The sequence below is a fragment of the Carassius carassius genome, chromosome 11 (genome assembly GCF_963082965.1).
Source record: "Carassius carassius chromosome 11, fCarCar2.1, whole genome shotgun sequence".
NCBI classification, from domain to species: Eukaryota; Metazoa; Chordata; class Actinopteri; order Cypriniformes; family Cyprinidae; genus Carassius; species Carassius carassius.
The window spans coordinates 23,803,295-23,829,559 of NC_081765.1; the positions used below are offsets into that span (position 1 = coordinate 23,803,295).

Here is a 26,265-nt window from a genome sequence, read left to right on the forward strand (position 1 = left end):
GATCGATTGTGCGCTCTTTCCTTCACAGCGGTATAGGTAAAGTATTGAGAAAACAATGTTCTTTATAAAGAAGCGTTTTAGAAATAGTACAAACTGCATTTATCGGGGCTTATTGAAATACGTACATGCAGAAATAAATATGAGTATGTGTTTATAATTTAGCAAGTGTACAATCCCAAACCCTCACGGCCATAAGTGTGTTAATGTTCTCCACAACGTATGCTGATTATCCACCAGCCGTATCACATTATTGGCGTAAATCGCTCATTTGTGTAATTGGATGATTTCCTCAATAAAAGCGCAAACATGAGAGACATACCGACATTCACTATGTCGGGGAAAAAAGTCCGCAAAAAGAGATCGCCCAGCCACACTGAGGTCTTACTCAGCCCATATCCATCCCCAACAACCTCCAGAAAACTCCACCACGGCATAAAAACGAAGAGCCGCCAGCAGCTGAATTTCGGGGCTGAGGGGGTAGCTCCGTCGAGTTTGTCTTGACAAATCTGGGCCAACAAGATGCAAGAGCTGCAGAATTTGCTCCCGTGGCAGGCAAATTTTTTTTACAATGGTCTCTTCTGACATGGTAGTCAGTGGACTAAAATGTTCTCTTATAAAGTAGTTGACATACACTAACTGGCTCCGCGGACGCCGCCGTCTTTGATTTAAAACAAGTACTCGCTGTCTCGCTGCCATAGCTATAAAGTTTGTGTAAACTCATCTTTCTTTATATAGACTCCTAAGCCTTTTCTGTCAAATGGTTCGCCAGCTGATGTGCCTTAGGATAGTAATTAAAAAAGCTAACAACCATTAGTGTATGGAAACTTTATTAATGAAAACACTTCCATACACTGGGTGTAGGCTATAACAACTTAAGTATTTTATGTGTATAATTTTAAAGTAAAGTAAAAATGTAATTTTAATTCTAAATCAGATTTTATATTAAAAGTTCATATAAAATTTTCTATGTGTAATTAAACTGCGATGTAAAAAATCTTTTTGCGTAGTGGTGGCCACTAGCGGTATGAACCGTAAGCAGCGATAAGGTATAGCTAAGAGCGCTCCAGACCAACCTTACGAACGCATGACTTACAGAAGGTATACTTAACTAAGAAGGTTTCGGAAACCACGTATTAACGATAAGGTACTTCTTAAGGTACAACTTAAGAACGACGTAGCGTTAAGGTAGTTTCGGAGAACGCACCCCAGAACTACAAATTTTGCTTTAAGTTTGATTGCAAAATGTAATAATTGCTTTTAATAGTGTTCATCGTCTGTTTGATTACGTCTTTAATTGATTTTTCCGTACATTTCTGCCATATGTACATTAACTGACATAATCACTACTGATAAGCAGCTACTAAATATATTGTAGAAATTTAATTTTCTGTAAAGCTGCTTTGCAACGATTTGTATGGTGAAAAGCGCAGTACAAATAAACTTGAATTTAATTGAATTGAATTAGGGCTCTTAATGCAAATCGTCACATAAAATCAGCAGCTTCCTAATGTGGGACAGTGAAAAGTCTACGATAAATACATTAAGCAACTATTATCATAGGCCTATGTTGTTATGTACCTAGATAGAAAAGAGTTAAATGCAAAGTCAGAATTTCAATTTCAGGCAAAATATAAAGATCTTGCAACTTAATAAAACTACAAAAATATATTAATAATAAATAAAACACAGATTGAACCAACAACCAAGGCTAGATTCAACCTTGAGTCAAAATACATGAACATGCTATGAACTGCAGTTAACAACATTTAAGACCATTTGTTTTCTATTCTACACTTTTTTCTGTTTTACTAAACAACAAACACATGCAATCATAACAGTCTTTTTAAAAACCTTCAGTCTGCACTAACCTTGAGAACTACATTAATAAAAACAACCTGCAGAGGTTAACTTGTCACTTATCACATACTGTCCCACATTAGGCTAATTATAATGTCCCACTTTTCAAAACCACATTTCTTAAAGTGGGACACTCAGAAATTTGATTAAAAATATATAGTTTATACATACAAAGTTACACTATATTTTGATGGACAAACATTACATAAGCACATTAGACAACAAAAGTAACTGGACGGATTTGTTTAAAATTAATTTATACACCTTACTATCAAGTTTGTCAAAACTTTATGTCTCTGACATTTGAATGGCCTTTACACAATGTGATTCCTATCTGATGATTGCTCTGCCCTCAAATATGACTAGACAGCTGAAAGGTCATGTGATTTTGAGCTCTGACTAACCCATAGTTTCACTGGCGTTCGTGCATTTATGGGGGAGCTACAAACACTAGACATTTCAACACTAGACTTTAGGGCAATTCACCCTATATAATGATCTCTAATATAGATCAGTGCCATGAGTCTGCGTTTGCTACGCCAGACGTTATATATGTCAATATTTAAAAGGTTACACAGAGGAGAAAAGCCTTGCCAGCAGAACGACAGCCCATTAACAAATGATGCGTATTTTTAAATAGCACGCACTTTTAATGGATATCAATGGTGAATTTTTTGTCTTTAAATGTGCATCTTTTTATGTCTAGTGTAAAATACATTTATTTTTTTATTTTTGTTAAACTGTTTACATCAACACAGACAAAATGATCAAAAAAATTTGATCAGGGTATAAGCTTTGGCGAGTATGGTTATATTAATGAGCATAGAACCATGCCGCAATCAACCAATCAGAATCAAGTATTTGAGAGCACAGAGTAATGATTAATAAAAAAAAGTTCATAAACATTAAATTGCCACAAAGTTTTAACCCCATAATATTAATAAAAACTTAAAACGTGAGAGCATGGGGTATCTACTTTTATTGAATTCACAAGCATTCTTGATGTTCTTACAGCCTTCCCCTCCATATAGTGTGGATTAAGATCTACATGCTAAATAACGGGTATAATGTTTCAATGATCATTACTGAACTCAAAATGCCCTTCCTTAGTTGTCTTCACATTTCTACTTCTAAAAGCAGGATCTAGGCCTACTTCAAGATAGAAGACCAGCCTGACGCAACCAAACACTGAGACTGACAAGAAAATGACCATGAAAGTATGACTCCCCTCTCTATCCAAGATGGAAAATACTTAAGCGGACTTCCAAAAAGAGAAATCATGGAAATAAACTTTTCGTGTCACATAAGGTCTGAGTGTGAATGCTATGTCTCTGGCTCCACACATTCTCTGCTGGAACACTTTACTAGGCTCTTTCACTAGAGGGCAAATCTGTTGTGAATTAAAGCGTCATATTTAATTCGTCTCTGACTCCATTGGACACCCGCTCTCAGTTGGTTTTTCAAGTCCAACTTGAGAAAACATTTAAAGTGTGGAACGGTAATCTGTGTGTTTGAACTCCACAATTATTATTATTTATTTATTTTGAAAGTGATATTGTATACCCTTGTAGCTAGGAGAACTGAAAAACTGAGCTTGAGGACAAGAACATGGTACTGAACGAATGCAGGACAAAACGCTGTCGTGTCACTCCATCTTGAGGAGGCATTGTGGTATTGCTAAGAAATGATGGCTCAGATTTAAGAAGAAATATTATACATAACATCAATAGGTTCACATATATTTTAAATAATTTTCAGCTAAATATACAACAGCTTTCCTTATATATCCAATTTTATAATTGTATCTTTAATATTTCTCTCTTTTTTTGTTGTTGTTGTTGGATAAAATAAGGGTTATTTATCATTTTTTAAACATAAAATTTAGCCACAAACAACATTATTAATTGCTTTTGGCATCTAACACAATTTAACCAAGACCACATTTGCGCAGGGTGGGGAGGGTTTGGGTGAAGCTTGACAAAGCTGTGTGGTAAAAGCTATTCTACTATCTTTGAGTACATTGTTAGTACGTCTTTTAGTACATTTAGTACATTGTTTAAACAAACTTCTTGAATTCATCATAAAGCACGAGCACGAAAGCACCCCCCATTCCTCTGAATACATTAGACAGAGCCCCTTTGAAGAACGCTTTTCCACCCTCATCCCGAGCGATCTTTCTCCAGCAGTCAAGGGTTCCTGTATACATAATATCCGCTGAGAAAACAAAAGACAAAGGCCTCAGTTGAAATAAATGCATACTTGATGAAGAACAGTGCATGTGTTTGAGTATGTGTGTTGTATACCTCCTTTGCGTCCAGACTGCATCATCATGCGACGGCGCACAGTGTCAAATGGATAGGACACAACGCCAGCCACTGCTGTCACAGTTTGTGCAATCATCCAGCTCACCACAATGTGGGTGTTCTTAGGGTCAGGAAGCATACCTGCACACAAAATAATGCACATGTGTTTCACATAGAATTCAGAACTGGTTGTGTGAATTTGACTTGAATTGGCCATAGCACAAGTTAAATTAGAATGACAAAATGAGGAATCGTATTCTGAATGCTAAATAGTAATTCCAGTAAAGAAAATACAGGTAATGCATTCTTGAATATGAAGTGATCTTTCACTCTGGTCCCCAAAAAATATAATTAAATATACAGTAAACGAAATACAAATGTTTAAAGGTGAAATTTCAAGCAACTCGATCCAAAACACCAATATATCTACAAACTTCAGGTTTTAAACTTTTTTAAACTAGTGTTATTATCGTTAACTGAAACTATTATAAATAGTTTTCTTTCACTGAAGCAGAAAAAAAACCTGAAACTGGTGGGAAACTGGCTGAAGTTAAAAGTAAAAAAAAAATACTAAAACTGAAATAAAAATAAATTAAAGTTAAACAAAGCTAATACAAATGACAAAAGCATATGATAAAATAATTAAAACCTAAACTAAAATGAAAAAGGAAAAAAAATCGAATTCAAAATGTTAATAAATACTTTATAAATGATAGTAAAATAACAGTTTCAAACTAAGCTTGTTAAGCCAAGAATCTAGTAAAACCAGTGCTATTTTTATTGAGAATTGTTTTTAATTTCAATAAATAAAAATTATAATTTAAAATATTATTATTAATATTAAATTTTATTTATTTAAAAAAATATTTTATATATATATATATATATATATATATATATATATATAAACTTTGAAAAAATGAAAAGTTTTTATTTTCTTTTCTAAAAAATAAAGACTAATTCAAAATAATATTAAATACTATAAAAACAATACTAAAACAATAGTTTCAAATGAGGCTTTGTCAAGCCAAGATTCAAAGTTCTACTAAAAAAACAACTATTATTTTCTTCATATTTTTTTATTCTACTTCAAAACATTCAGATTAAATTGTGCGCATTTTGTTTTCTAACACTATTCAAATGATTTCAAATTCAGGAAATAAACTGGAATATAAAAAAACATTCTCAAAACAATTCTAAAGTCCCACCACAACCCTGCAACTCATGTCATCTGAAGTACAAACCTATTACCTTTAGCAGTGTCATAGACTCCGAAGTAAGAGGCCCTGTAAATAATGATGCCCTGGACAGAGACGTTGAAGCCCTGGTACAGACCCCGCAAACCATCTGACCTAAAGATTTTGAGCAGGCAGTCAGCCAGCCCAGTGAACTCTCTGGTGCTGCCAGCTTTGCCAACATCTGCACCTAAGCGGGTACGAGCAAAATCCAGAGGGTAGACGAAGCAGAGGGAAGTGGCTCCTGCAGCTCCACCAGAGGCCAAGTTGCCGGCGAAGTATCGCCAGAACTGCGTGTGCTTATCGACGCCACCCAAGAATATCTGTTTGTACTTGTCCTTGAAGGCAAAGTTGAGGGCTTGTGTGGGGAAATAGCGAATGACATTGGCTAGGTTTCCGCGCCAAAAGGAAATAAAGCCTTGCTCCCTAGGAATCCTCACAATACAGTCGATAATACCTTTGTACTGTTTGTCTGCACTGATCTGCTTGCTGGCATGTTGTACCTATAAAGTGAAAAATAATATACTGTTAGATACATGATATTCTGGTTAGATTTTTTGTGTTTTGTTGGTCCCTTTTTTTACGGAGCCCCGCACCTGACATGCAAGAAAAAATAAATAAATTGTGCGCACAATTTACTAATTTGTTCCCTCAATGTACTAAAACGTGCACACGATTAAATTAAATTAAATTAAAATTAAATTAAATTTATGCATTTAGCAGACACTTTTATCCAAAGCGACTTACAGTGCATCTATTGCGTTCCCTCGATTTGTTAAATCGTGCACACAATTTATAAATTGAGTGAACGAAATAGTAAATTGAGGGAATGCAATAGTAATCATGTGCACGTTTTAGTACAATTTATTCCTGCATGCCATGTGCGGGGCTCCGTATTTTTTCATATTTAATTTATTTAATATTATTGCAATTTAAAGTAACATATAAAACCCTTTCTTTTTTAAATTATTTCTGTGATGGTAAAGCTGAATTATTAGCAGCCATTACTTCAGCTTTTAGTGTCACATGATCCTTCAGATATCATTCTATTATGCTGATTTACTGCTCAAGAAATATTTATTATGGAAACCATAATACATTTTCCCTATATTCTTTACCAAATAAAAAGTTGTTTCATTAACATTATTAATCGTTAACATTATGTCTTTAATATCACTTTCTTTCTTTTTTCTTTTTTTACAATTTAATTTGTACTCTTCTTAAAATAAATTTATTATATATCATCTTACTGACCCCAAACCTTTGAATGGTAGCCTAGTGTATCACAGTTGCAATAAAATATTCTACTTATTTCTGAAATTTCATGTGACACTGAAGACTACAGTAATGACCAATTCAACCTGGCTACCACAAGAATAAATACTTTTTTAAAAATATATTAAAATAGAAAACAGTTATTTTGAATTTTAATAATATTTGTTATCAAATAATTGATCATTGGTAGGCTAAGCTCAAAGGGATAGCTCACTCAAAAATGATGATGGAACCCATTGACTTCCATAGTATTTTTTTTTCCTACTATGGAAATCAATGGCAACCACCAACTGTTTTATTACCAGCAATCTTCAAGATATCTTCTTTTACGTTCAGCTTAAGAAAGCAACTCATACAGGTTTGGAGCGACATGAGGGTGATAAATTATGACGTAATTTCAATTTTTGGGTGAACTATCCCTTTAAGAGACTTCTTTTAAAATATTTTTTAAAATCGTGAAGATTCCAAACGTTATATGGTAGCATTTAGTTCTGACATCATTTACTTCTGATTTTAGAGGAACATGCCCTTCTCGGCGAAATCAGCCCTTGTGCAAAAGGTCTGGGCCTGTAAAATGAGACCAGACTGCAGGGGACAAGATGTGCCACTGCCACATAACCAGCTGCTAGAAATTCAGTTTGGCCTTAAAATACTGTAATGTAGCCTACATTTGGAACACTGAAATCTAGAAATAAAGATCCACACGAGAGAATACCAGAACAGAAACTCGGTATTAAAATTACAATTGTAATGTTGAGGTTCTCCAAGGTTGCGGATGCTGCAGACACACAACTCAAATACGGCCTCTGAAGGACAAGGTCAGTTCGCATCTTTATAGCCACAAAATAATCCAATTCTAAAGAAGGGAGGTTAAAAATGAGCATGCGTCATGGCAGAATGCGTCAATAGAAGTCAGGATGATTATTCTTACCTGCAGCAGCAGTTTGACTCTCTCTATCGGTGCGACTGCAGTTTTGGAAATAGCCGCTGCGACACCGCCGGCCAAAAAGTCTTTAGCAAAAGAAAGAGTAGCATCAACCATGGCGACAATACTTAAGCTCGGTGTATCAAAAACACGATATGCTGAACGTGCTAGCAGAAGCAGGAGGTAGAGAGGAAAGTGATGTGGATGCTGCAGAGGACACACTGACTGCGGTAACTCTCGAGGATTCTCGCGATATTTGCTCCCGATTCACCAGGGTCAAGTAAAGATGTAGTGTACAGCTACAGAATTTAGATTTCCATGAAATGTTGTAACTATTAACTATCTCTTATCAATAGTACATTATACAATGTTATTTACTATTCTAATTTATTAAATTATGTATTATATTATTATAATTTAAAAGATTTGAACTATAATCGAACATACAAAACCAGGGCTGAAGAATCATACATCTGTATTATTAGAATTTTGATTAAAAACTTGATAGCTAAGAAATATAACCCTTGAATTCATTCCCTGTATGACCACAAACCCACTCCTCGCTATAAAAAAAACTAGTAAAAATTGTAAATGAAATGATCACAGAAAATAGTTTTGATGTACTCTGCTTGACTGAAACCTGGCTAAAACCAAATGATTATTTTGGTCTAAATGAGTCTACTCCACCAAACTACTGTTATAAGCATGAGCCCCGTCAGACTGGTCGTGGCGGAGGTGTCACAACAATATATAGTGATATTCTCAATGTTACCCAGAAAACAGGATACAGGTTTAACTCTTTTGAAATACTTCTGCTAAATGTTACACTGTCAGACATGCAAAAGAAATCTAATGTATCTCTTGCTCTGGCTACTGTGTATAGACCACCAGGGCCGTATACAGAATTCCTAAAAGAATTTGCAGATTTCCTCTCAGACCTTCTAGTTACAGTTGATAAGGCGCTAATCATGGGAGATTTTAATATTCACGTTGATAATGCAAATGATACATTAGGACTTGCGTTTACTGACCTAATAAACTCCTTTGGAGTCAAGCAAAATGTCACCGGGCCCACTCATCGTTTTAATCATACACTAGATCTAAATATATCGCATGGAATCGATCTTACTGCTATAGATATTGTACCCCAAAGTGATGATATTACAGACCATTTCCTTGTATCGTGCATGCTGCGTATAACTTATATTAACTATATGTCTCAGCGTTACCGTCTGGGCAGAACTATTGTTCCAGCCACCAAAGAAAGATTCGCAAATAACCTGCCTGATCTATCTCAACTGCTATTTGTACCCAAAAATACACATGAATTAGACGAAATTACTGACAACATGGGCACTATTTTCTCTAATACATTAGAAGCTGTTGCCCCCATCAAATTGAAAAAGGTTAGAGAAAAACGTACTGTGCCATGGTATAACAGTAACACTCACTCTCTCAAGAAAGTAACTCGTAGTCTTGAACGCAAATGGAGAAAAACTAACTTGGAAGTTTTTAGAATTGCATGGAAAAACAGTATGTCCAGCTATAGACAGGCTCTAAAAACTGCTAGGGCAGAGCATATCCATAAACTCATTGAAAATAACCAAAACAATCCAAGGTTTTTATTTAGCACAGTGGCTAAATTAACAAATTACCAGACGCCACCTGATTCAAATATTCCACCAACGTTAAATAGTAATGACTTTATGAATTTCTTCACTGATAAAATAGATAACATTAGAAATACAATAGCGAATGTAGATTCTACAGCGTCTAACACTTCAGTTTCATCCATCGCACCCAAAGATAAACTGCAGTGCTTTACAAATATAGGACAGGAAGAGCTAAATAAACTTATCACTGTATCTAAACCAACAACATGTTTATTAGATCCTGTACCCACTAAATTACTAAAAGAGCTGTTACCTGTAGCCGAAGAACCGCTTCTCAATATCATTAACTCGTCGTTATCTTTAGGTCACGTCCCAAAACCATTCAAGCTGGCGGTTATCAAGCCTCTTATTAAGAAACCAAAACTAGATCCTAGTGTACTGGCAAATTATAGGCCTATTTCAAATCTTCCATTTATGTCTAAAATTTTAGAAAAAGTTGTGTCTGCTCAATTGAGCACCTTCCTGCATAAAAATGATCTGTATGAAGAATTTCAGTCAGGTTTTAGGCCCCACCATAGCACAGAAACTGCACTTGTTAAAATTACAAATGACCTGCTCCTTGCGTCAGATCAAGGCTGCATCTCATTTCTAGTCTTACTTGATCTTAGTGCAGCGTTCGACACCATAGATCATGACATACTCATAGATCGATTACAAAACTATACAGGTATTCAAGGGCAGGCTCTAAGATGGTTTAGATCCTACCTGTCCGATCGCTACCATTTTGTTTATTTAAATGGGGTGTCATCTCATTTATCATCAGTAAAATATGGAGTGCCACAAGGATCCGTCCTAGGTCCCCTTCTATTTTCAATATACATGTTGCCCCTTGGTAATATTATTAGAAAATACGGAATTAGCTTTCACTGTTATGCTGATGATACTCAGCTATATATCTCAACGAGACCAGATGAAACTTCCCAATTATCTAAGCTAACAGAGTGTGTTAAAAATGTAAAAGTTTGGATGACAAATAATTTTCTCCAATTAAATTCGGATAAGACAGAGATATTAATTATTGGACCCAAAAACACCACACAGAATCTTGTAGATTACAATCTGCAGCTAGACGGATGTACTGTTACTTCCTCTACAGTCAGAAATCTGGGTGTTATATTGGACAGCAAATTGTCTTTTGAAAATCATATTTCCAATGTTACAAAAACTGCATTCTTCCATCTTAGAAACATTGCCAAGCTACGAAACATGTTATCTGTTTCTGATGCAGAAAAGCTAGTTCATGCTTTCATGACCTCTAGACTGGACTATTGTAATGGACTTCTAGGTGGTTGTCCTGCTTCATCAATAAACAAGCTACAGGTAGTCCAAAATGCAGCAGCTAGAGTCCTTACGAGGTCAAGAAAATATGATCATATTACCCCAATTTTACAGTCTCTGCACTGGCTACCTATTAAGTTCCGTATCAGTTACAAATTATCATTACTTACCTATAAGGCCCTAAATGGTTCAGCTCCTGCGTACCTAACTAGCCTTCTACCACGCTACAACCCATCACGCTCCCTAAGGTCACAAAACGCTGGACTTTTGGTAGTTCCTAGGATAGCAAAGTCCACTAAAGGAGGTAGAGCTTTTTCACATTTGGCTCCCAAACTCTGGAATAGCCTTCCTGATAATGTTCGGGGTTCAGACACACTCTCTCTGTTTAAATCTAGATTAAAAACGCATCTCTTTCGCCAAGCATTCGAATAATGTATCTCTTAAATTGTGAGTGTAGTTGCATCTGCATTTTTATTCTTTAGCTTGGGTTAAACTAATTTTACTTTGTTGGATCAGCAGCTATGCTAATGATGTCTCTATTTTGTTTCTATGTTTTGCCACGGGATTTACATCCCGTGGTAACTAGGATTTACACAAGCTCCAGTCTGGATCCAGAACACCTGAGAAGAGATGATGCTGACCCTCAGAGGACCCCAGATGATCCTAACCTTGAATCAACAAACAGAACTAACAATTATTGCTACATGTGTGACTGCATCATATAATTACTATTAATTAATAATATTGATAGTTCATCGTCTAGCTGACTACGTCTTGTATTATTATTATTTTTTATTTTTTCTAAAATCCTGTCAAACGTGCACAAACTACTAGCTACTACTAAATATTGTAGAAACATAATTTTCTGTAAAGTTGCTTTGTAACGATTTGTATTGTAAAAAGCGCTATACAAATAAACTTGAATTGAAAAAATTGAATTGAATTAAAAGAACACTGTCATTTGATTCAAAACCATATTTCATTCAGCACACACAACATTCTCTCTCTGTAATTAAAAATAATCATGCTCAAATACTTATTTTGAGCTTTAAGGTGAGAAATGTTCATAATATTTGAAAACAGCTAAAACACTTTTTACAGTTAATGAATTAGAAGAACAGCCTAGTGATGTTGTTATGACATTTGGGTCTTTTTTCACAAATAGCATGGCACCGAGAAGGTCGTCTGTGTGTTTGATGTGTTTGGGAGTGAAGCCAAGTTTCTCCAGTAGGTCCCTGTATTCGGTCATACTGAGGGCCTGTGACAGGGCTCGGCTAGCTCTTATCCTCTCCCATCCAGGTAGATCTCAGACACCAGAAGCCCACAAACTGTTTGGTAGCAATACATTCATAAACCAAACATCTAAACATCTGACCTCAATTCAATTCAATTCAAATTTATTTGTATAGCACTTTTTACGATACAAATCATTACAAAGCAACTTTACAGAAAATGAAATTTCTACAATATTTAGTAGTAGCTTATAAGTGGTGATTGTCAGTTTGTGCGCATATGACAGGATCTTTCAAAAAAATGAATACATGACATAGTCAGCGACACTATGAACATTATTAACAGCAATTATTATATGATGCAGTCACACATTAAAAATAACTTTTTATGACCTTGGGATGTCCACAATTCAAAACACTTTCAAGGATCCAGTAATTTTAAGTATAATCTGGTAGAGTTCATACTGTAGGAATCAGGCCAGGGGTTTTCAGGGATGGATTGCCCTCAGGCAATCCATTTTATGAACAGCTGATACACACTGAACACACTGAACACACTACACTTTATATTTATATACACATACACTTAATTTATCTAACACACATACTTAGTATACACTTACATTTTGCACATAATATACATGTACATACATAACTGCATTTTTGTAATATACCTGCCTACAATTGTCAATTTGTATATTGTCATTCCTTATCTACTTATTTGTATTTTTATATTCTTTTATTATGTGTTTTATGTTCTGTCGCTGTCATTCTGTTGTACTGCGGAGCTTCTGTCACGAAAACAAATTCCTCGTATGTGTAAACATACCTGGCAATAAAGCTCATTCTGATTCTGATTCTGATTCTGATTACTGGGATGAAAAGGGGCCACAAGGAGGCACTAAAGGGCCATTTGCAAAGGGATCATCATAATACATGGTCCTCCTAGGCATCAAAAGTTTGATACTTTACAATCAGGCTGACATATTGAGAATTCTCTTCTTAAAGCACTTACCTGGAGTGCACATTTTAAACACTTTACTCAATAATACATGAAGTTTCTCATCAGACCAATCATGGAGGATTCGTGCAGGAATATACAGGTCTGCTTTAGGTAGGTCATATTTAAAGAATCTCCTGTTGTACAAAAGAAAGACAGAACTAAAGAACAAGAATTTTCACATTTCTACATTTTATTATATGAAACAAATACACTGCAAAATTCTTTATAATATAAATGTTCGTATAAAGCGCCGGGGGAGCAGTTGGGGTTCGGTGACTTGCTCAAGGGCACCTCAGTCATGGTATTGCCAGCCTGAGACTCGAACCCACAACCCTAGGGTTGGGAGTCAAACGCTAGGCCATGACTTCCCCTGGTTAAGCAAATGCTTATATAAGGGGTAACGCATTACAATTAACACAAGTTGCATAATCCGATTACTTTTTTCAAGTAACTAGTAAAATAACGCATTAATTTTTCATTCAAAAATTAATATTTCAAAAAAGTAACTGCCTTTGTTTCCCCATTTATTGCCTGACAAGTCTCCTGTTCCCATATTGGGAGAAATCAGAAGAACACATGTGTATGTGCATTCATTAATCCCACTTGCAAAAACACAGATTTAGTATTCATCAAAATTAATTAAAACAGTGAAATGCAAACTCAGAATATGACGCAAACCTGCAATAATTAAACAAGTTAAATAACAAAAAAATATAATTCCATTTTATTAACCAGTTTCTTTTCTGCTGACCTTAGATGATCCAGTTCAACCATATTAATATGCAAACATGACTTTAGATAAACTTTTGTAAAAATAAGCTTGATTGTTTTTTTATTGCTGAAGAGTGTGGAACCTTCTTCTCCTGTGTTCTGCTGTACAAACATGAATTTACTTTTCCTTCAGCCTGAGGTCTATTCATTACACTTTTTGGTGTAAAAGGGCTTTTACACTTGCTGTAAATAGAACTTCTTATATTAAAAACAATCAAGCCCTGCTCATATTTAAAAAGTAATGCGAAAGTAACGCAAAACTAATGTAATGCATTACTTTCCATAAAAAGTATCTAAGTATCGTAATTAGTTATTTTTTAGGCAGTAACGCAATATTGTAATGCATTACTTTTAAAACTTTCCCCAACACTGTTTACAACATGCCTCATACCATACAAATATATAAATATTTTATCTAGACTACACTTCAAAAATTCAGAATCGTGTGATTTTTTTGATGTTTTTCAAAAGAAGTCTCTTATGCTCTAGAAAGCAACATTAATTGTATGTGATCAAAAAAACAGTAAAACAGTAACACTGTATTAATAAAAACAGTAATACTGTTAAATTACAATTTAATAAATTTTAAAATGTAATTTATTCCTGTGATGTTCAAGCTGAATTTCATTACTTCATTCTTCAGTGTCACATAATCCTTCAGAAATCAATCGAATATGCTGACCTGGTGCTGAAGAAACATTTCTATTATTCTTAAGTTGGGCTGCTTAATATTTTTGTGCTTCTTAAGTTCTTAAAAGTTGTATTAAGTATTTTCTTTTTTTAAATAATCTTACTGACGTTTTGAATGGTGGTATGTTTTTATTTCATGTTTATTTTATTTCATAAAATCAGGCCTTTGATGATGTTCAGTAAAATAAGTGCATGGGGCGGATGTGACGCATGTGTCACAGAAATGAAAACCTTCACCCTTAAGAACCTTTAAGGTTGTTAACCATTTTGTCAGTGTGGAAAATAAACAAGAAAATAAAGATGTCCTTGGCATGAAAAGCACCTGAGAGAACTGGTAATTAGAAGAATATATAATTTGAATAACAAGTTTGCAACTCCTTTTTCAGAATAAAATATACATGCACCTTGCTCTAGTGAAATCTCAAATTATGCACGACAGCAGTGGGACAGTGGTTTCTGCAAATCTTATCTTTCAGCTCTCGCGGTCACTTGTGCACGTCGAAATGGGAAGTCAGCAGTGCAGTGTTTTGATCTGTTTTTTTTGTTGTTTTTTTTGTAACGTCACAAAAATGTATTTCATGAGTGGGGAATGTTGAATAAACCTGAACGTTAGAAAAAAGATCAGAGAATATGTTCTTTTATTGCTATTTTTTCTTGAATCCATATTTGAATTAACAAAGATTTATTTTCATTTCTTTATTCTCCATTTTGTGTGCTTGTGTGTGTGTGTGTGTGTGTGTGTGTGTGTGTGTGTGTGTGTGTGTGTGTGTGTGTGTGTGTGTGTGTGTGTGTGAGATTTAAAAATTAACTTGACTTTGAATTGACCTGATACAGTATATTAGACCTGTTAATTTAACACTAATTTAAAATTTCAGTCGATTTAAAAAAGAATAATAATTGGATTACCTAAAAATGAACAAATTGATAGCCTTTATTTTACCATCTGTCTCTATATTTGAGGGAAAAATCATATACCTCCAATTTCACAGGCTGTTTTATATGGAGAAAGATCAAATGCTGCTGCCACATCTTTTCCAATTAACCTTGCAATGCTGTGCGTGGCATGCATGAATCATATCTTAACTTCATCTTTACTTTTAGGTATCCTAGAAAACATCAAAACAGTTCTGCTTAATAGTTGAATGTCAAAAGCTTTTGAAAATGCATGAACCACAGGTGATATAAGCAGGCATGTTTACCTCGTGTTTACCTAAATCACATCCTCATTCTTCTTCCCAAAAGCTTGCTTATGTTGGCTGGTGCCCTCCTTGACAGCATTCTCTAGTTGACTGAATTTCTGTTCTGTAGTTCAATAAACTGCAACGGACAATAAACAATGTTACATTCACAATCCACCTGACAATGAAGAGAACATGTTATAAATAATCAGTAGTAGGAAATGTATGTATGTGAGTGCCTTGTGCCAACTAACAGAGAAAGGGCTTGTGAGTTATAAATTATATAAATGAGCTTAGGGGTTTCAGAACTCACATGTAGGGAAACCACATGTGATTTCTGTGACAAGCACAGATAAATCTATCAGTCTTATCATTTAACCAGATTCTGCTGCATGGCACGTGAAATTCCACAGTACAGAAAACAGTACTGCTCAGAAATGCTCAGAAAATGTGATCAGCAACTGCAATGCATTTAGCATATGAAAATCAATACACACAATCTCACATGGGCTCTTCACTGTTGACGTATTTCCAGAGCATCTCCTCAGATAACTGCAAATGTAACTTTTGTTTCTTCATAAAAATCAACCACTTAGTAGTCTGTAGCTACAAAGAGGAATGAATACATTTAACTTTCACATACCACTCTTGTCAAGGCAGAGCACAATAGCCACATCTGTGAAGATGCTATGTTCCTTGCCGCTCATCCTGAAATAAATTCATTTCGATATATATTTCAGTTCCTGCATCAGTACAATAAACTTAAGATAACAAAAAATGAAAATATACCTAGACAGCATACTGTAAACATATTGTTGACCTGTTAACTTCTCCAAGATCAAGCCATCAAATGTTTGAAGATGAAAAGAGAAGACAAAGTTTTCAACCATTTCTGAATACAGCATCTATACTGTTATACAGAATAAAGGGGACATTGTAAATTGTCAGAAACTCAAATTTAGAAAACAACTTTTCTCATATACAGAAATATACAACTTCCAAACGGCACTCAGTGAGCCACTTCCAAAGCCTTCTGTTTGGCTGTCTCCGCTGCATGGTCATATGGGTTCTTAAACAAGGAAAAAATGTACAGCATTAGATAAACTCTCCAGACGTCGTGAAGATACACTTGCCAAGACAACAAGCTTTCCACTCAGCTTGCATATTACTGGATTTAACAGCATGTTACACCTCTCCTTTCTGTCTCTTCAGGAGGTATATCCTGAGAATCAAAAGAAACAATAAATCCTTGTAAAAATCAACATCTTTAGCACCAGGACATGGAGTTTAACTAAAAGGCTTATAAAGCAAATTCACAATTGCTTGTGATGAAGCAGCAACATTTTGACTTTGAGTTTGCCCGATAATTATTTCCTTATCATTATTTTATTTTTATTTTTTTTCAAACATAAAACATCAGTCTATCCATTTCTAAGAAAAAAGGATGCATGCACAGCATGGTTGATTTAGAAGAGTATTTAGATCAAATACAGCATTGTATTCATGCTAGAATCTGGCTTGACGAAGAACCCCACATGAAAAAATACTATAGTCATTTATAGTGATTTTTTAACCGTACTATAGTAAAGTACTTGAATTGATTTGTTGGTAATTCTATAGTTGCTGTGGTAATATAACACCTATACTAATATAAACAAATTACTTTACCCAATACTGTAGTTTTCTACAACCTGGTATAATATACTAAAATACATTACAGTTGTATTTACTGTATTGTAATACACTTTATAGAGAGTATTTACTATAAACTACTAAAGTATTTTTCATATTCATGTATTCATGTTTTATTTTTTACATTTATACAGTCAGAAGTAGCAAATGACATATATCTAAACATATGTAAATATTTATTTATCTTTATTCTTTATTTACCTGGAAAGGCCTGTTCCACTCAACTCTTTCCGAAATGTACTGCACTGACAGTCAGAGATCTATCACACATGCGCATGTTGTTACCTAATATAATAATCACGAAAAAGGCACCAAAATAAGTAAAACAGCCTGAAACATAAATAGGTTAAAATAGAGAAAGGGGTTTTAAATTCCAAGCCATTTTGTGGTCAGAAAAAAAAAAATCATTTGTAATGCCATGGTTTACCCACTAGGTAGCTACCTGTGTGGCTCTTTACTAAATATATCTTGAAAAAACTATACTCTGTTCTTGTTAATATTCAAAAAAAAAAAAAAAAAAAAGAAAAGAAAAAAAGAATAGAAAGAAATATATATAAAATTTGCAGGTCATACCTGTTTTTTTTTATTTTATTTTTTTATTGTTCATTTGAAGAAATATTTTGGGCATGATTTAACACTAGATTTTTAAATAAGAAATTTAATAACTCAGTTAATAACCAAGTTTAAAAAAAATGCATTTAACTGGATTCTACAAAAGATTTTTATCCCTCTTTTTTTTAAAGCATATTATATCGAATCAGGATAATAAGTTTAATCTTACCATGTACAAAAAAAAGGCTCATTCTGCTGTCATTAAATAGATTAAATGCACTAGAATTTTATTGAATACAACGTGGAGTCACGTTTTTAATTAAAATATTCTTATTAATCAATTATTTATTGACTTTTATTGCACCTTATTTCGAAATGTACAGAAATACGTGCTTTCATATGTCCATTAGTTATGTTTTAGTTTGGCTCTCTAGTTTTGTATTAATTCCAGTTTATATGAAAAGGTTAATGTAGTGTGGATTAAAATTCATATACTGAATAAATCCTTTTCACTGAACACGTTAAAAAAAGTTCGATAAGTTGTGGGAAGCGAGCGATCATGGTGCTGTAGTTCGTTTATAGCCTAAATTTAGCTTTAAAAGTTGGCGCCTATATTGATCTTTCAAAATTCATCAAAGTTATATTATTTTGTGAAGTCGATTATCTTGATGGACAAAACGTGTAAGTTTCATGAACTATGGTTAAACACAGAGCTTATTTTTTCGATAATCCAAAAGAAAAATCCTTTTTTTTTGTTTAGGGAACCAGTGTGATCTGCCTAAAGAGTGACGTCATGAACATAGCCATAGTCACGTGACTACTGACGTCATCAGTGATCGAGACATCGAGACATAGCAGACATCCATATTTAATATAATATATAGGTAATATGTATGTTTATAATGTATATATAAATGCTCACTCTCTCTCTCTCTCTTTGTTTCTCTTTCTCTTTCTCTCTCTCTCTCTCTCTCTCTCTCTCTCTCTCTCTCTGTTTCTCTCTCTCTCTCTCTCTCTCGTGATCTATAACATCAGCTGTCGCACACTTTGAAGTGGCATTTGCAAACTGCTTTATTTCCTTTTTGCGCATTGCACTGGGCATTTTCTTTAGAATTCAGTTGTATACTACACATCGGTCTGAGACCACTTATATCCATTTCCTGTAAGCTATTTAATTTCCACTGCAAATCTTGCACTGATTCTTTTTTCCTTTTTAAAAGTTCCATTTGTTCAGTGCATGTACTCTGCACACCTCGCTTGACATGCCATAGTTCTCAGTTTCAAAGGAACTGAAAAAAAATCTTGACCTTGCTGTGACACGTCTGTGGTTGAGATTCTCAGAACAATTAGCAGTTGTTGCCTGTTAGTTGGATGTTACATTGAACTGTTAAATAGGCCATATGTAATAGTTAATCTTAGAATGACAGCAATTAAATCAGTTTATTTAGCTGTGTTTATTAAATGCAACATGACAAAATAAATGCCCCTACATGACTTTGTACACTTTTTTTACCACAGAAAAATAATACCCAGCAATAATAAAAATAAATAAATAAACATATAACAATGAATATGATTGTAATTATACAGGCACATTATTAACAGTGTAAATAAAATAAATATTAAAACAGCTTAGCTCATAGAAAAGAAAAAGAATTCTAACTAAACAATAACTGCATATTTCATAGTATAACATAATTTACATATTAGCAATATATCTAAAATAGCTGCCACAATAAGTCTTTGTAGTTTTTTAGTCAGATCGGAAATTACTGAAGTTGCTGCTAACCACGCATCAGTGTACAAAAAAATATGTCAAAGTTTCGGTGAGAAGGAACTTGGATGAATGATAACAAAAAAAAAAAAAAAAGATACACAACATCACGCGCCCTGAATGCATGAGCAGCATGCTTTCCTTCAATTGCTCAGACAGGAAATCAAAACAGAACAAAAGCTAAAGGCTACAAAACAATAACGAGAAGACTCTCTATAGGAAGTGATCCTTATGGGTTTGCATTATATTATTATAAGCCTTGTGAATTGTGTGAGAGCTGTGGTTGTTAGCACTTGTGCTCTGACTCATATAAATGCTCATATTGCTCCTGATTCTGACAATTCCCCCATTGAATATCTTCTCAAAAAAAATAGCAGAAACTATAAAAAACTAAAGAAATGTTAAAAATTGTCACAGTCCTCATTTGCATGGAACGTTGAACGTCCAGAGAAAAAGCTTTCTCTATGACCCTCGGTCATTTGCATCTCTCCCGTGCTGAGAGTCTGCAACCTCAGAATTTGCCTTAGCTTTCGACGGAACTCTTTCGATGCAAAATAATAAATAAATGGATCTAGGCAACTATTAATGCAGCTAAGAGTCAGGGAGAGTTTATAGTAGATATAGAGAGATTGGTCATAGTACAGCCTTACAATGCCGTGGGCCAATAGTAATATATTATTGGGAGCAAAACAAAAAATGTACACAAACAGAACGATGCACGCCAACCGCACAGCACGGCCTTTCTGATGACTATTGGTCCTTCTGACCAGGACGCAGATGATGTTAATGTAGCAAAACACTGTTATGATGAACGGACAGAGGAAGAGGATGATGAACATGCCAAAAATGAAGCCTGCCCAGTGAGCAGTACTTGGGAGCAGGTCCTTCCTCAACACATCAAAACATGTGGTGATATTGCGCTCCTTTACCAAAAATGTCAGGTCTGTTTTTAGCAGGGGGCTCAGAATCACAAGGACTAGCAGCCATATGAATATACAGATAACAATTGCATATGTTTTCCTTTTCCTCATCTCTCTGAAACGCATCGGTTTCACAATCCCCACATAGCGGTCGGTGCTGATGGCAGTCATGGATAAAATGGAGCTGTACATGTTGGCATAGAAAACTAATGTCATTACATTGCACATGCCTGCACTCAAAGTCCAGTTGTAACCCTGCATTTGGTACTTGATCTGAAAGGGGAGCACAGTGCCCAGTATCAAGTCAGTCAGGGTGAGGTTGATCATGAAGATGATGGAGGGGGTTTTTGGAGAGGTGCGCATCAGTAACAGAAACAGAGAGATGCCGTTTCCACTCAGGTTGGCAATGGTCACGATGACATAGATGGCTGACACAATTTCACTGGCCAAGTGGTTGTCAAACATGGCCAAGGTGGCATTGTCCATTTTGATTTCGTCCGTTTTTGAGTCATTCATGGTTGTTTTTTTCCACCTGTTTGAAGAGACAGAGAGATTACACCTACTATGGGATCTTAACACTGAACCTCAAATTGTAATAAACATCTGCATTGTTTGGCTAGTTTTATTTGTTGTAGCCTACCAAAAAAGTGGCTGTAGAAACAATTGCTAGTAAATTTCACAAATAGTTACTAAGAAATGGCGAGTAAAAAAAATGGATCAAATGTGAAAATTCGAAGTAGAGAGACTGAAATAGTACTCCAATAATCTGTTTTGAAAAATGTCATTGTATGCTTTTACACTGTAGCTGAACTTTGAGAGCTTCATTTAAGATACTGTTAAAAAAGAACCTTTATCATATACATATAATTGATATGTAGATTATAATTTATATAGTTTTTACACTCAGAAAAAAAGTGTAAGGGTACACTTTAAAAAGGTACATTCTGTACCTTATTTACTCGTAAGGGTGCATAGTAGTACATGAAACATATTAGTTTTGAAAGGGCACCACTGCAGTGACAAAGAATGCATGTAAATGCATGTAAGGTTTTAGAATTTATGTATAAACTATAGTTGTATTTATTTGTACAAATATTTTTATCTTAATGTTACTAATATTAACATTATTTTATTATAATTTACATACAAAATTAATTTATAGTTTTATTTATTCATTATAGGTAAAATAATTGAATATTTTATTGTATTTTATTGCCTGTGACATCGTAAGGTTTTGCTGAAAAGACTTCTCCCTGCAGTCACACAGGAAGGACATCAGATACAACACTAAAAATGATGCTACTTAAAACCATCACATACATTGGGGTGCACTTCTGTGAACAGGAAGTGTGAGGCCAGGTTACAGGCTTTCCAAACACTTTACTTCAGCACGTTCACAAACTGCAGACATTCAACCAACAAATCACTGCCTAAGTTAAGTCTCAGAGCTGTTTCAGAAATGTTGACTGAAATGATTCACAATCACAAAATCTCAAGCAAGGGACTTTTTTCGTGTTTTTCAAAGGAAGTCTAAAATTATTTTAATGCCACAGCATGTGCTAGCATCAGATTCGATAGTCATGACCGATTTAGTGCAGCTGTCTTGCACAGATTGAAATTGTAGCGGTGAGCTGTAGTTTCAAATGCTTTAAGTAAAATACTGTTTTCTGAAATAGTGTCCTTGTTTCTTTAAAAGACAGTCGTAGACTTAATACTTTAGTCTACTCGTCTTTTTTTAGGTCATGATGCCAACTTATGTGTACAGCACCTTTATGCATACTCAAACTGAACACTTAAAGTTAGTTTCTAAAATGTGTCGCCAACTCTGTTTAAAAGTCAACCCTATATGCTCATGAGTCATTTATTTTTGTGCATCCTAAAGCAAGACTTGCACCAAAAATCTCCATGCAAAAAAAAAGCCACTTGTTCAGTTTATTAATTAAAATGAGCTTAAGTAAATTCTGTGAAAATGTAATTTTATTGTGTTCACTCTGTGTTTACTACATGAGTAATTTGTGTTGACATGACTTAAGTGGATCTGTAGTTTCCAGCATGCTTCGTAAGGGACTGCATTAGGACAGTAAATTTTGGGATTAAGTATTATTTCAAGTGTTTTTAAGTTAATGTTCAGCTGTGTTGGATAGAGGAGCTAATGTAATGTTTTTACATTTTGTGGTTAACTTTACATAGAAGAGTGTCACCTTAGGCCAACTAGATTGTGTTGACCCAACTTAACAGATTTATTTTGAATGAACTTGTGCTTATATTTATGTGAGTTATATTTAAATTAAATTGTGTGTAAAAAAACTTTCTTCAGTTAAATTAAGTGTTGTAAATTCAAGTGTTGTTTAAAACCACTGGTAAGAAAACATCCAAAATACACTTTTAAGTGTTGCTTTTAATGTATTTTATCAATATGTATCTTTCAATACATATTTTTAAACGCTGTTAAAAATAGTTTTTGTTTTTTTTAGTCAAGTCAAAAATCTCCACTTAAGTACAACTTACACCAAACTTAACGGTTTTATTAATATCATTATTCTGAAGGTTTTTACAGTTTTACAGGTTATTACTAAATGAATATTAAAACCCTCTGGAGTCTAAGGGTATTTTGGGGCCTGGAGAAGTTTTATCATGCCCTGACATTTGTGCTTTTTTCAGTTTCTTATAAATATCTGAATGGGTAAAGTCTAATCTCACTGTAAACAGCACAAACTGGGCTGTAATAATATGTAAAATGCATGTATGTACATGATTGTGTTTTTGAGAAAAAAAATATTATGCGTGGTTAGTGAAAAACTAAAAATGTTAAAACACTTGAAAAAGGCACAAAAAAAACACATAGAGAACAATGGTTCCCGGGACTTGTAGCCTAGAATTTTTCTTTCTAAATTATGTGAAAATCATCTTGTTTACTCACTTACAGAAAACAATATATTGATTTACATTTTCTAAGACACTTTTTGTTGGTAAAAGTCATATGCAAGTAGGCGTCAACTATCATTAATATCATTGTGATTTACACCTGAGAAGACAAAGGCCCGCATAATGAGCTGCATAATGAGCCGTTCAGTCATCTGTGCCACTGAGAGGAAGGAGTTACAAGAAAGAATGTGAGAACAAAATAAATCTATATAATTTTATGTTTGTAGTTTATTTAGAATATATTTAATTATCCCACAACATACTTTAATATCCACTTGGGGGAGCAGTTAAACAGTTTATCAGGAACAATCAAAGCTGACTTTCAAACAAATTGTTTGGCATCAATACTCCAGTCACACAATCCATCAGAAATCCTTTTAACAATCTTTTTTTTCTACAAAAAAACATTTATTGTTGTTATTATTATCATTATTATTATTATTATTATTAATGTTGAAAAGAGCTGAGAATATTTCTTAGGGGGAATACATTGAAAGAACAGCATTGTTTTTACATTTGTTAGCCTACAGTTATTTATTTGTTACATTTATATTATTTACATCAAGCTTTTGAATGGTATAGTATTGTATATTGTTATTGAAACTTCATAATGTTTCACTTGATTATATATTTAGTCAGGAATTATAGTTTGGAAAAAAGTCTTTGGAAAAAGTCTAACTAGTGAAAACTAGTACAAGTATATAAATAAATAAAAAGAGACTTACTCATGTTTATGATCTCTGCTGAATAAAGTGCTTCATTCTTTTTTTTCTGAGGAAATCCATTTCTCAAATCCTCAACCACATCACTAGCCTGGCCAGCCAGACTTACATCAAGATGTTTACTCTAGGCTGCGAAATACATTTTGCTGCCGCTAGGGTGCGTCTAGATTTCTAGGCTACCACATCACATCTTTTTAGGGTGAATTATGTCTTATTCCTCTCATCGCGAAGTAAACAGTAACGGCACTTGTTTAGTTTAAAAGTATACATGTCAAGCTTTCTATAGATATCTCTCTCATGTCTCTTCGTTGAGTATTCACGGAGTTACAGTTCATTTAATGACGTGTTTGTAAAAAAAGATCAGCGCAAAGGCTGCAGACAGCACACCTTGTTTGTTATCTTTATTTTATAAGTGCACAACGTTTTGTTGTTATTATGTCTGTATCCAAAAAAAGTAGACCCTTTACAGATTCGATTGATGTATTACTCTTATCTGTACGATTAAAACTGAAAGTGTAATTTAAATTCTTTTCGGGGTTATCAGGAGAAAATGACTGTCTCGACTTTAGAGGGTTTAATTAATTAAAATTAATATTAAGATTCTAAAGGATTAATGATATTCGTATGTAATTCCCCCGATTTTATAGCCTGGTTAAAACCAGACCATTTTCAGTTGAAACTGAGTTATTCTGTAGAGAGAATTGAAATTCGCCGGAAGTAGTCTGGGTTTTCCCAGGCTACCGATTTTATACATTGTTTTTTTTTATTGTTTTTTTTTGATGAAGAGAGATCAAATATCCTCTGTAAAAACCTTTGACTCAACAAAATGGATCAAAAATTCATATTTTTGTTCTGACAATTTCTGCAAATTTCTGCAAAAAAAATTATATTTAAATACCATTTGCATATTTGAATGTAACATTTCAGAAAACTTGTAATGCAATTTTTTTGCAATACTTAATGTAGTTAATAAACTGAGGAAATGGTAATATCAATTAGTCAATGTTTTTACCCTATTCATCTGTGACTTCTTGCCTTAAATTGATAGTTTAACCCACAATTCAAGTCAATTCAATTCAAGTCATCATTTATTCATCTTACATTGTTTAAAACCTTTACAGTATGTCTTTTGAACTTCTTCAGGGCACAAAGAAAGATATTTTGAAGACTGCTGGGGTCCAGACAACATACTGTAATAGTGAGTAAAGGATTAAAGAATACCCCTTTAGCTAAACCATTGTTCATTATCTATATTATCTATATATATTTATTATATATATCATTGTTTATAATTGTTTCAATGTCTATTTGATTTTCCTGCTAAATATTAGCTACACACTGTCCTTGAAGGCCCATCAGTTCTATCCTTCACAAGTATTTTTATATGGGTGTTTCTGTCATTAAGCCATTAGCAAGTTTTAAGTGCAACTTTCATGCAAGGGCTCCTGTAGCACAACTGGTCGAGAACACATTAATAGTGCTAAACACACACTGCACGTTATTTTGAATTTGGCACCTGCCTAATTCAGAATGGCAAAACTTATAACCTAGTAACCTATTATGACATAAAGCATTGCAAGGGTTTTTAAACGTCTTTTTTTGCAATGAAACCATGCCTGTGTGAAGATAACAGCCTACATGCAGAGCCACGGCTCGCTTCCACACTTTCATGATTTAATAGTTCTCAGGGTATGTTTTTTTATTTTATTTCTTTAAGTCAGTTTCCTTATGGCCACAAACCATCTCGGCTACAAAAAAGCTTGAACAATTTACAGCTATTGCCAAAGTTCATTAAACACATATTTCCCCGACAGTGGGACTTTTTTTAATCAAGTTTTCACAACTGAACCTGTTTATGAAATCGCCTTTTCTAAGCTTGTCAGCAAAAAATTTTAACAGTAAAACAGTTATCAAACACAAATTCATGAAACTGAAGGAATGTAAAAAGTAAACCATTTAGCTTGAATGACAGAATTCAACTAAATTATATTAATTTAAAACAGTTTTAGGCATTTGAACCCACCATATAAAAACCACTGCTACAGTAGATAAACAAATATCTTGTAAGTTAGACTGATTAAAAATACCATAACTTCTCAAATTAGGCCTATTGTTTCCTTTTTTACAATGATAAAACCATACGTACAACTGGCTCAAGAGTAAATCTGTTTGCAATCTCACAGTACTTTCTCATCACTCATGAAGTGTTACACCATCATGACTCATCTTTAGAAAGAGCTCTCTGTTGTGAAATGACATT

General features: G+C 34.1%; 2 protein-coding genes and 1 pseudogene across 2 annotated transcripts; all 3 read right to left on the minus strand.

The window, feature by feature from the left end:
* Nucleotides 1-2,813: 2,813 nt before the first annotated feature.
* Nucleotides 2,814-7,836, minus strand: LOC132153063 (ADP/ATP translocase 3-like). The gene is made up of 4 exons (XM_059562222.1): nt 7,602-7,836; nt 5,412-5,898; nt 4,161-4,301; nt 2,814-4,071 (listed from the first exon to the last, which is right to left on the minus strand). Exons 1-4 carry the CDS (start codon nt 7,710-7,712, stop codon nt 3,914-3,916), a joined length of 897 nt encoding a protein of 298 aa, XP_059418205.1. The 5' UTR covers nt 7,713-7,836; the 3' UTR covers nt 2,814-3,913.
* Nucleotides 7,837-15,921: 8,085 nt separating this feature from the next.
* Nucleotides 15,922-16,639, minus strand: LOC132153277 (probable bifunctional dTTP/UTP pyrophosphatase/methyltransferase protein; annotated as a pseudogene).
* A 2,500-nt stretch (nt 16,640-19,139) lies between these two features.
* Nucleotides 19,140-21,150, minus strand: LOC132152497 (P2Y purinoceptor 8-like). The gene has a single exon (XM_059561261.1). The coding sequence runs from the start codon at nt 20,872-20,874 to the stop codon at nt 19,840-19,842; it is 1,035 nt and encodes a 344-aa protein (XP_059417244.1). The 5' UTR covers nt 20,875-21,150; the 3' UTR covers nt 19,140-19,839.
* Between the last annotated feature and the right edge of the window lie 5,115 nt (nt 21,151-26,265).